The sequence below is a fragment of the Myotis myotis genome, unplaced genomic scaffold (assembly GCF_014108235.1).
Source record: "Myotis myotis isolate mMyoMyo1 unplaced genomic scaffold, mMyoMyo1.p scaffold_m19_p_11, whole genome shotgun sequence".
NCBI lineage: Eukaryota > Metazoa > Chordata > Mammalia > Chiroptera > Vespertilionidae > Myotis > Myotis myotis.
This window is the reverse complement of record NW_023416315.1, coordinates 16,509,316-16,522,069: the sequence shown is the minus strand read 5'-3', so window position 1 is coordinate 16,522,069 and position 12,754 is coordinate 16,509,316. Positions and strand designations below refer to the sequence as shown.

The 12,754-nt window shown below is 35.1% G+C and overlaps 1 protein-coding gene across 1 annotated transcript in view; it reads left to right on the top strand.

Moving 5' to 3' along the window:
• Positions 1–12,754, top strand: part of MAGI2 (membrane associated guanylate kinase, WW and PDZ domain containing 2) — a 1,152,561-nt gene that overhangs the window by 852,921 nt on the left and 286,886 nt on the right. The window contains exon 7 of the mRNA XM_036327675.1: positions 12,432–12,489. Coding sequence (XP_036183568.1) covers positions 12,432–12,489 — 58 coding nt within the window. The remainder of the gene's footprint in view (positions 1–12,431; positions 12,490–12,754) is intronic.

Below are 12,754 nucleotides of genomic sequence, written 5' to 3'. Positions count from 1 at the left end.
ACATAGATTTGTATAAAGTATTTTTTATGATTGCATCTGTTTTGTTATTCCTTACTTCGTTATATGTAACTTGTCTCTTTTAAATCTTAATTAGATTTATTTTGCTAATTTTTTAAAAGAAATACCATTTTGATTGAAGTTATTTTTCTATTTTCTATCATACGAATTTATGTTTTTATTGTTAGTATTTCTTATGTGTGCGTTTCTAGAGGGATTCCTTTGTTGTTCCCTTTCTACCATTTTTTTTTAAACATGGTTTTATTGGTGAGAGAGAAAAACATTGATGAAAGTATAACATAGATTGGCTGCCTCCTGCATGTCCCCCACTGGGGATTGAGCCAGAAACCCAGGCATGTGCCCCTTCTGACCAAGAATGAAATGGGCAACCTCCTGGTGCACAGGAGGATGTCCAACCAACTGAGCCAATGGCCGGGGGGGGGGGGGGGGGCCTTTCCACCTTTTTGAACTGTGAATTCACTTTCAATATTGCTGTTCTTACGTGTGTGTGTGTGTGTGTATAGTATCTTATAGATTTTGCTACTTAGTGTTTTCATTCATTACTTTTAGAAATACTTCAATTTCCATTTACATTTCTTCTTTGATGCAATCGTTGTTAGAGTTTTTAATTTCTAGATGCAAGTTCCTTTGATGATTACTTTGTTATGAATGTCTAAATTTTATTGCATTATGGTCAGATATTATTGTTTGTATTATTTCTGCTTTGTGGAATTTACTGAGACTTTGTTGTAATCTAATATGTAGATAATTTTGGAGATTGTTCCATGTGTATTAGTACTTCTGAGGAATATATTAATATATTCTCTATTATTGGAGTGTGAAACTCAAAAAAGAGAAGGAGGTAGTGGGGAAAACCAAAAGATTTGCCTAATTAACTATGCTATATTTAGTTCTATATCTGTAATTTTGTCAACTTGACCTATCTTAGACTAAGAGCAGTCTTAAATATCTGTTATTAGTGTATTTCTATTCCTCCTTGCAACTCCTGTACTTTCTATTTTATAAAGGTGGTTTGTATTATTTAATATACAGATATTGATGTTATATTTTGTGATCTTTATTGTTAAAAAGTAGTATTTTTTTGCCTGGTTAATGCATTTGAACTGAATTCTGCAGTTAATAACAGGACCGTAATCCCTATTTACTTCTTTTTTTTTTTTATGTCATGTAAAACTTTGTCTAACCATTTGGCTTTTCTGAGTCACTTTGCTGAAATATGTCTCTTCTTTACAGCCTGGGGTTGGGTTTTTTCATGAGCTAATTAGAAAATATTAAGCATTCATTTTTATGTTTTGTTTTAACTCTGTCATAGTGTTGTATGTTATGTTTATTAAGCATATCCTATTATATTGCCTGTTTCTTTCTCTCTGTAATCTGTTTTCTTTGGGATTTGTTTGTTTGTTTTGGTATTTAGAATAGTTTTTATTTGTGTTCTAATGATTGCCACTATACTGACCCCTTTTTAAAAATATATATGTTTTTATTGATTTCAGAGAGGAAGGAAGAGGGGAGAGAGAGATAGAAACATCAATGATGAGAGAGAATCATTAATTGGCTGCCTCCTGCACGCCCTGGGATTGAGCCTGCAACCCAGGCATGTGCCCTTGACTGAAATCAAACTGGGACCCTTCAGTCTACAGGCCAATGCTTTATCCACTGAGTCAAACCAACTAGGGCTATCCTGATACCTTTTTTAAGGCCCTTATTCAGGTATTAGTTTTAAATGATATGCTGTGATGCCCACCTATTACTTAAGCCAGTGGTCGGCAAACTCATTAGTCAACAGAGCCAAATATCAATAGTACAACGATTGAAATTTCTTTTGAGAGCCAAATTTTTAAAACTTAAACTATATAGGTAGGTACATTGTTATTAACTTAATTAGGGTACTCCTAAGGCTTAGGAAGAGCCACACTCAAGGGGCCAAAGAGCCGCATGTGGCTTGCGAGTCGCAGTTTGCCGACCACAGACCTTAGCAACAGTTAATGAAATCATTGGTTAGTCTCTTTTTTCTCCTCTTTTTTAATTGCATTATTTCAGCAGCATTGAAACATATATTATTTTCATATTATTCCAACCTTTGTTTCCACCTTTGCTCTACACTTGGATCTAAAATTAAATGTGTTAAATGATACTATTAGTCCTTCCCTCCAGTCAGCTTTTGAATTAAGGTTGGTTTCATTAAGTAGATACCTCAGGAAGTATCCTTGGATACTGTATTCCTGAATGCTTGTGTAATATAAACCTGGGGGGGGGGGGGTGGCGGTGAGTGAGTGTGTGTGTGTGTGTGTGTGTGTGTGTGTGTGTGTGTTGATACTTGAAGGACAAATTGGCTGAGTATAAAATCCGTGGCTCAATCTTTATTTGAAATTATTTAAAATACTGCTTCACTGTTGTCAAGTGTGTATGTTGTTCCTCAGATGTAAAACTGATACCAGAGGAAATCGTTTCCTCTGGTGTCATGGGGGAAAAATGCAGGGACACTTGCAAAGGAGGATTGGAGCGGTAGTGGCAAGATTTATTGACATGAAAACAAAGGAAGGGCTTACTATAGAAGAGGCCAGATCACAGCACTGGGAGTAAGCTTAGACTGGGCTGCCTAGACCCAAAAAAGGAAAAGGAGACTTACAGCAGCCAAAGGAGAGTCCTTAGTGCCCACTGCTCCCCTGGTCACAAGTCATGTGGGGACCCTTAGAATTTAGGAGAAAAGAAAGCAAAAGTAAGACAAGAGAGAAGAAATGGCATGCAGGGCACAGATGCCCCTGAAAAGGCTGCCGCAGTCCATGAGGAACTTCCCTGATGGGTCCAGCAGCAGACACTGGCTGATGTTGCCAGTCTGCCTCCAGGTCCCATGCCTGATGCCTCATCCCAGACCAGCTGCTTCACCGTCTCACTGCTAAAGAAATCTAGTTCCAGGATCTCATGCCCACACGTGTGCTCAGAAGGATCAGGACCCAGAGCTGCAGTGCCATCACGCCCGACACCTGAGGCTCCAGTAGCCCAGCTCAGTCTCTGCTTTCATCAGGCAATTAAAATTCTTAGCTGTGTGACCTTGGGCAAGTTATTTAACTTCTCTGTGCTTCATGTCCTCATCTGTGTGTCTTCTGCCAAGGCTCCATGGTGCCCAGACCATGTGGCTGCCCCTCTGGAGATGGGCTTTTGTTAAGCTTTAATTATATTTCCTCAGGTTTCAGAAGGGACAGACTTTCTTTCAAACTATCTAATCCCTTTCATGGATTTTCCAGGATTTCGTGCCCTTATACTATCTGGTCTTTTTCAAAAATTTTATCAGCGTAGTCTCCTTCTCTTTTATGGAATATTTTGGCTTCTATCGCACATGCCTCATCATTTAGCTTCTCTTGTGTGGAAGGTGGGCTTAGTAAAAGGACTTCCCCCTATGCCATTTTCTCCTCTCCCCCATTAATGGGGCAGTCTCCCCAGGGTGACTGTAAGGCTGCCTCTTCTTACTTAATCAGGCTGGTTTCATTTGCTCTCTTCCTTTTATTTATAACTAACTGCCTACTGTAATAATATCAAGTTGGTGTGTTTCTTCCATTGGGAGAAACTTATCTTCTAGCCAGTTTTTTGTTTTTTGCTTTTAAGTCTAATGGCTAACGGGCATATATCTTGAAATTCACTGTTCTGAGATAATGTTCCATGCATGTGGAAAACCCTTTCAGCAAACAGAATTAGTTATTTCTGAAAATTTTTTTATTATAGTTTCAAGTAGTAGTTATATTATTTTCTTCTTTGTGTATTCCAATTATACATATACTGTATTATCTTTGTCTATCTTCTATATTAATTTTTTTCTGATTCTTTTTACATTTCATTTTGTTCTAATGTCTATTACTATGTCTTGCCTCAATAGTCCTTATTTTATTTCTAACTTAATCTATCCTCTCTTGAGTACTTTGTAATTTAGTTTTAATTGCAAAGATTCTTTTTTTCCCCAACTCTCCTTAACTCTCTGTTTTTTGCCCATTTCTATTCAGAACTTTTAAATTTCTTATTCAAAATGTTCTTTTATACTTATAAGTGATTTTTTCAAATTTTCTTAAGAATTCATTACAGTTTTCTCATTTGTATTTTGTTTTTGTGTTTTTGTGAGGAAAGACAACAAATTTTCATTAGCTGTATTATTTTGACTCTTAATTCTGATTTCTGATAGTAATATTGTATGAATATTGTCTGCTGTTTTCTATTAATTTGGGGGGGTGGGGAATCCTAGACCAGCAATAACAGTTTCATAGAAGCAAAAATAAAGTATTATGGTGGAATACTATATCCTTGGTCCGTGAGCACCCTCTTCTGTTTCTCTTGTGAATTACTGATTTTTTAATGGATGACATCTTTTTTCTTTTTTTTTTTCTTTTTTTTGCAGATGGAGTAGTTGATATGTCTTATAATCTTAAGATTCTCTTTTGTTTCTGCAGATGCTGAATTTCTACCTTATGCTTCTTTCCTGTCATAACCAAATTTTCAAATTTCCAAGGGCCATTTCTCCATCAACATCATCTTTGTCTTCTTATTAAGTAGTGCCTTCCCAAGATTCCACCTCTTATTCTGCTCACTTAAATGTCAGCCTTTACAACATAGAAGCTCAGTATGTTTCAATAAATAAATTTAAGTGGATAATAATAATAAATGGACAGATCAATAGATGTAGTAATGTAAACTCACAAAAGTGAAGATAGCCCTAGCTGGTTTGGCTCAGTGAATAGAGCATTGGCCTGTGGACTAAAGGGTGCCGGGTTCGATTTGGGTCAAGGGCATATGCCCGGGTTGCAGTCTTGATCCCCAGTGGGGGACATGCAGGAGGCAGCCAATCTATGACTCTCTCTCATCATTGATGTTTCTGTCTCTCTCTCCCTCTCCCTTCCTCTCTGAAATCAATAAAAATATTTTTTTAAAAAAAAATTAAGATAAACTGGAGCTGTATATTTTGAAATCCTAAGCCTATAGTTGCTTTCCAAATCTTTCTTTAAATCAGCGCTCTAGGAATATTAAAATCAAAAACAAAAATCTTCTCGGTTCATCGCCTTTTGACCTTCTAATACATCTTGAAAACATAAACCAGATATGACTCTCTAAGTCCTTAGCAGACAACATTTTTTTTGTGCTGTGCCTTCCTACCACCACCTCCTGTCACCATCTCAAACAGATTACTCTGTCATGTTTACGTTAGCATTTCAAAAGTTCACATCTATGTTTGACAGCGTTTCCCCAAGTAGAAAATGGCCCTTGAATGCCCCAAACATTTCTTTGTGTACCAATATCTGTCAGATAATCTTGTACATTTTCTACTCAAATTTGGTCAGATACATTAAGGAATACATTTATTTGGAATGGTTTCTGCAATTGTATTTTTTTTTTTATTAAGGACAAGCCCATGGAATCATGGTCAATAATTTAAAAATGCAGTATAATACCGTGGTAATAAAAACCGCAGGCTGAATCCGCATGATAACATGAACTGGATGTCAGTACAGTAAAATACAGCGCAGCTAGTTCTTTCCCCTATAGAAATAGTAGAGTTCCCATGTACCCATGAGTGAAGACCTCACAACCTGTATTTCCACGAAATCAAAAGAGTTTGTACTCTTTCATGTCATACAAAGAACATAAATGAACAACATTTTCTATTTTTAATCTTAGGTTGCACAGTTTATTGTTTTGTTTATTTTCCTGACTGAATGAAAAAAAATTCTCTGATAAAGAGGGGCCAGTTTGAGTCCTAATACACAGAAAAAAGTCTGGAAGGATACACACTCTCAATTTTATCTTTATGTAGGGAAATGGGACTATAATTAACTTATCATTATTGTATGAATTTTGTTAAAAACAAGAATGTATCCAGAATTTACTTTTATAATTGCAACTGCATTTTGAATGAAGGTAAAGAAAGGCAGATATAATAAAGGTTTTTTATATTTTTATGCTTAACCAGTATCTTTTTCCTTCTTCTTTTTCTTTCATTCTAAAAATGTGTTTCTTGTAAAAACTCACATTCTTCAGAACTACTTGGGAGTAAAAATTGTATAACGTTTTCAGGAAAATTTAGTTGTATTTTTCAATTTGTGATATATATATCTCCCAATAAAGATTGGAGGAAAACATTTAAATTAGTATTAGCTATTACCATATTGTGTACTATGCATTATATCATTTGACCTAGGGAAAATTGTATGTTTCTTATGTTCTAAGAAAAAATAGCAAGAGCCTCAATTAAAAATTAAATGTAGTCCAAATAAAATAATATAGAGTTAAAGGAAATGGTCTTCCCTTCTGGTCCCTGTTCCTCTCCAATAATTAGTACTTTGTATGCTTCCAAAACTGGTCTGCTTTCCTGGCTTTGAGGAGAATTGTAAACTGCCCACCAGGATGGCCTAGACAGAACCTTATGTGAATTAACATAACCCAGGCTATGGCCTGTACAGACACTGCCTCCCAGAAAAGGAACAAATCCTGGCTTCAGATTGTTCACTCATATTATTAAATCTGTATTTTCTAGGTTTAAAGATGCAGTAACTTTTAAATGTGAATGTGATATTCACCTAGTTTTTCCAGCAGAAAGATAGACAACATGAAAAAAAATGGTAAAATAATAAAATTGAAAGTCACTATCTTGGAAAAGTCTATAGAAAAAAATTAACATAATATAGAAGAATATAAATACAAAAATTCTGCATTCTCATTTTGTTTAAGAATTTTACACTATCCTAATGAATTCAATATTAGAAGTATCAGTGTTTTTATTTTTAAATTATTTTAGATTTCAAGAAAATTGCAAAAACAGCGCAAAGTATTTTCACATGCCTTTTGCCTAGCTTCCCCTAATGTTAACATCATTTATAATATAATTATTGAAACCAAGAAATTAATATTCATATAGACTATGAACTAATGTACAAATCTTATTTGAATCTTGCTAATTGTGTCATGAATGTCCCTTTTCTGGTCCAAGACCCTACCCAGAATTCTACAGTGCATTTAGGCTCCCTGTCTCCAGGCTCCTCCACAGTATGACAGTACCTCAGTCTTTTTGTTTCATGACCTTGACACTTTTGAAGAGTACTGACCGGTTAATTTATAGATTGCCACAGATGTGGCTCTGTATCTACCTAAGGGCCCAACCCCCACACATAAACAATTATTCTGTGGTTGTGTTCTTAACTTGAGGCAGCCATACATTGATCTGGCCAAACACTTGGATCTATTTTGAAGAAAATGAACTGAATTAGCGAATTCTTTATGGGTTGGAATACAGAATTGGTAAACTGAGAGATCATGCAATAGAAGCTGTGCTTGAGATAAAAAGTAACATAGAGCCCGGCCGGTGTGACTCAGTGGTTGAGTGTCAAGCCAAGAACCAAGAGGTCGCTGGTTGATTCCTCAGTCCTTAGTAGGGGGCATGCAGGAGGCAGCCAATCGATGTTCTGCTCTCACCTCAATGTTTCTGTCTCTGTCTTCATTCTCCCTCTCCCTTCTTCTCTCTAAAAACATATTTTTTCAAAAAGCAACATAGAGTCAAGTTCAGGGTAGACACTGCAGGACATATTCAAGTTGAGCAACATAGGTAGCCAGCTAGTAAAAGAGAAAGAAACACAGACACAGAGATAAAGGACATAGTTTAAAAGACAAAGTAGGACAGACAGAAGGGACTTTCTGAAATATCCTGAGTTAGTGCATCCCAGGTTCCTTACAGCTTTATTTGGGTCCCATTTCCATAAGAAATACTGACCTTGTCTTCTACAAGTTTTCCAGTTGCAGCCTAAAAACTGTTGGGTTTTGTTTGTGTGAGTTAGCATAAAGGAGTCTCTATTTCCTGCAATGAAAGTGAACCTAACAAACAAACAAATAAATAAAATTTTGAAAGAGAAGCTAAGTACAAAATATACCATAGTAGCTGTGGCAGAATCCTGGCCGAACAGAATGCCTACTGAATCTTTTGATTCTATTGCATTCTTACAAAGCTTATATGACTGACTACAAATTAATCTAGACGGTTACACCGACTTCTGCAGAAGGGATCACTGTAGGAATACCTAATCATTGAGTTTGCTCCATGGTTCCCATGGCCTGAAAACAATCTCAATTAAACAGTTCTTAATGCAGCATTAACCTTGCTGATCTCGAGTGTTTATTTTTCCCTTTGCATAGTATATGTTATTCTTTCATCAGTGTGACCTTAATCATCTGTAAATTTGTCAGGTATTGTTAAATAAAGTGTTCTAAGTAACCCAGGACCTAAGAGCTCCAAACTACATGCTTGTCTGATTAAGCAAATAGTCAAAAACTGGAAAATTCTTTTCCATTTATTAGCTTTATTTTAAAAAGAAGCAATTGATTTTTGAAACTTAACTCCAAGTCCAAATAGCTCACTTTTCACAGTGAAAGATTATTCTCAAATTTTCATTATCTAAGTGTACATATATTCCAGTTTATAATCTTTAAAAGTTTATTTTCTGACTTGTCTTTTTAAGAGTGAAGAAAAATGTGTGTTTTTTTAATTACCATTCTAGCCTAGACCTTTCTTTGCTGCTCAGGAAAAATGTCATTAAAGGGAATACACACAAACACCCTTGCGCATGCACATGCAGGTGAACACGTACATATACACACATACATGTTCATATATATGAATATACATACATATAAATGCACATGCATCTATACTAATAAAAGGGTAATATGCTAATTAGACTGGATAGACCAGACATTTTCCGTTCGTCTGATCTTCCTTCCGGACAAAGCCACGGTGACGGGGGCCAAGGAAGAGGCTGTTGGGGTGGTTAGGCTGGCAGGGGAGGGCAGTTAGGGCGATCAGGCCGGCAGGGGAGAGCAGTTGCAGTGGTTCTCAACCTTCTGGCCCTTTAAATACAGTTCCTCATGTTGTGACCCAACCATAAAATTATTTTCGTTGCTACTTCATAAATGTAATGTTGCTACTGTTATGAATTGTAATGTAAATATCTGAGTGGTTAGGGGGATCAGGCCGGCAGGCTGGTTAGCGGTTAGGAGACAGAAGTCCTGGATTGCGAAAGGGATGTTTGACTGCTGGTTTAGGCCCGATCTCTATGGGATTGGGCTTAAATGGGCAGTCGGACATCCCCCGAGAGGTCCCGAATTGGAGAGGGTGCAGGCCAGGTTGAGGGATACCTCCCATGCACGAATTTCGTGCACCAGACCTCTAGTGTATAATAAATACACAAAGCTATTAAAATATTGGCTATAGATTTTTATACCCATTCTACCACAATTACAAATGAAGTAATGTATGTATGTGTTATTGGTTTTTTGTAACATTCATCTATCAATCCCTTGCAAATATTTAAAATGAAATAAATGGCAGCCCTTTGGAACAGATGATTGGAGTTATAGTGTATCATTTTGTCTCAAAATTTAAGTTAAGGACCACTAATAGTTTATTTTAAAGTACAAGTATTTATAACATATAATTTGGGGAGGCACAAATTAACAGTTCATTTTGGAAATATGAAACAAGCAGGCAAACAAACATAATATATTGATATATTAAAAAAGAAAATACATTCTCTCTAAATTCTGATGAATACTTCATGATGGCAAGAGGAAAGGATAAGTACATGTTGGCAGAACCTTTGGTGCTATAAATCTACAAAGATAAAGAAACAATGAAATCTGTACTTCCAGAATACAATGCTTAGAATTAGTAATTTACTCAAGAAAAAGCCAAAGATAAGGAATACATGAAGAAATAGTTGATATTATAAAAGATAATTTTAAAAATTGGACTATTAAATGCTTCCATGTAACAATGCCATTAAGAAGTAAGACTAGTATCCATAAAATTAGCCATATTAGGCTTTTATTCTATATTGAATATGATATTTTGTATTGCACTCATGAAATTGTATTAAACTTATTTAAATATAAATCTGTATATTCATCCATATTAATAACAAATATCCATAATATTGATTGCTGTGTTCTATATATTCTTTTACTTAAGTAAAAGGCACTTCGCTGCTTGTAAAAGGCACCCAATAAGTATTTGTCAAATGGATTCTTCATTTTCATAGCCAGATTCTCCAGTAGCTTGAAGGATTTAGTGAAAACCATCTGGAAAATTATTCTACTTAATCTTAATTAAGTGTTATTTATACTGTGTTAAACACAGTGTCTAAATTGATATCTAAGTTGGGTAAAATTGCTGGAACCAGAGTACAGGCATTTTAAATTCTGAGCTGTTGTTAGGGTAAAATGATTTAGTACATGGAAACTCATCAGTACCTGAACCATGATAAATACCCAGCAAAAGTTTGCCCTCATTATCATTTTGAAAGAAAAGTTTCATAAGGTACTCCACAACTTGGTGTTTTGATTTTATTAAGATATAACTAACCTAAGAATTATTAAACAAAGTCATAATCTAGACTTTTAAAAAAAAACAACACTAGAAAAATTTCTTCAGTATTTAAGCTAAGCTCCAATGATAGAAACCATCGAGGAAAACAATGAAAAACTTACCAAACTTCTATATGTTAAAAGAAATGTTCAGAAAAATTAAAACTTAAACAAACTTTTAACATATGTGCAACCTATGTGGTAAAGAATTAGTATCCTTAATAAGTAAAGAGCTCTTATGAATAAAAATTAATGAGAAATGCACAAAAGAAAAAAATAATTGTCCAAAGATGGACAAATGAAAAATGTTCAAACTAACGAGAAATCCAAGAAAGGTAATTTAAAACAGCGATGAGCTCCATTTAAAAAAATAATTTGATTGATTTTCAAAATAATGACACATAATTCTTTATCTGCATATCTAGAATTCAAAAGCGCGAAAAACTGCTTTTTGTAACTTATTTGGCAGCAAAACAGAACCTACTCTGGACACAATGGCAGCAAACCAGTGCAAACTGATATGAAGTAGTCATTTATGCCTCCTAGTGTAAATCATGTAATTTTGGCTGTACAAATTACTCATGTTTTGATTATAAAGTGCTTCCCAGACTCTGCTTGGAGTGCTATAAATTAGAAATCATTCGCATCATGTTAACTTTCTAAAATTGGAGAAATACTGAATTTCAAAACCTATCTCTGTCCCTAAAAGTTTTGGATGGGGAATTACGTACCTGTGTTTAATTTGATGGCACAGAGAAACAAAGTCACTCAGTGAGATGATAAATCGGTTCTCTTTTGTGAGTGCGAAGGTAGTAATCTGGCTGTATATCAAAAGCCATCAAAGAGTACATGCCCTTTAATCCCAAATCCTATCTCTGGGAATTTATCATTGCTAAATTACTAGGAAAGTGATGACAGATTGAAGTTTTAATAAATCCAACACAGATGATATGTAATAGGTAAAGACTGGAAAGTCCCATTGTTCAATAATAGAAGGCTGCTGGATTACAAAGACTGGCCATACCACAGACTACGAGACTGCCACTTTAAAAGTGATATTGTTAAGTAACATTTATTTATGTTGAAAGATGCCCTTGATAGTTTGTTTAATAGAAGTAGGCTATAAAAATAATATGTACTCTAGGATTTACTTTCTTAAAAATAGTATTTGCATGTATAAAGAATATTCATCAAAATATTAATGGTGGTTATCCTCGATGGAGGGATTGCAAGTGATTCTAGTTTTTTCATAACTATACTTTGCAGTCAATATGTATTACATATTAATAATTATAAAGGTTCCGTGTATCATGAAGCAAAGCCTGGTTTTCAAAGAGCCTGCTTTTGCCTATAGTAGCATTTAGGGCATTGTTGCTATTTTAAATATATGTGACTTAAAATTACCCATGGAGAATTGGAAATATGAACCATATTGCCAAGGAAAATGTGTGTAGAATTTTAGACTTTATGAAAATATGCCCAAAAGTATATTGGCAGTACTCAAAATCTGACCCATGTGGAGAGAACAGCAAGCTAACCATCTTGACTAGTGGGATATCTATTGAGAATTTATAAAGTCTGTGTTACATTCACCAGAAAAAAATATTTGCTATCTTCAGAAATATATTTTCAAAATATGGTCTTTATTCTGAAACTATCCTTTTAACAATACACATAAATAAGAAAGCCGTATGCCCTTTCAGGAAAGCAGTGTGCCTTCTGTATTGCCTTAGAGGTGATAGCATGAGGACGTGCCATCCTACTGCTTGGCGTGGGATAAACAGCTAGACGCAGCAGTACATCTGCAGAGAAGAGAGCTCTGTGTTTTAACTGCCAATTTTCAAGTCGGTGCTTCTAATAGTTCCTAAAATATGTGTCTGAAATTTGGTGCTGACTCTGAATGCTTTATTCCACTTTGGTAGATTATTTCTGCAATTCACGAACAGTTAAATTATATTACTTTTTATTAGAAATGGTGATGTATGTTACTTATTTACTAAAAGAAATAACTTTTTATTTTTCAGAGCTTCCATATGGCTGGGAAAAAATCGATGATCCCATATATGGCACTTATTATGTTGAGTAAGTCTCCAAGTATGATATTAACTTGTTATTAATGTGTCGTGAAATTGTGTTAGTATTTCATTTATGGAGCATGTGTGGCTAACAGTCCCTTTATTTCCCTTTCATCTTACTTTGAAGTATCCACAAAGAACCTAGCAGCACTAGCTAGCTATTTCTTGTCTCTTCCAGCTGGCTAATTTGTCATTCCTTTTCTTTGACTCAAGATTTTAAAACACCAATTGGAAAAGTGTGTTTCATCTTGTCCTCTAAATGAGTGATAATT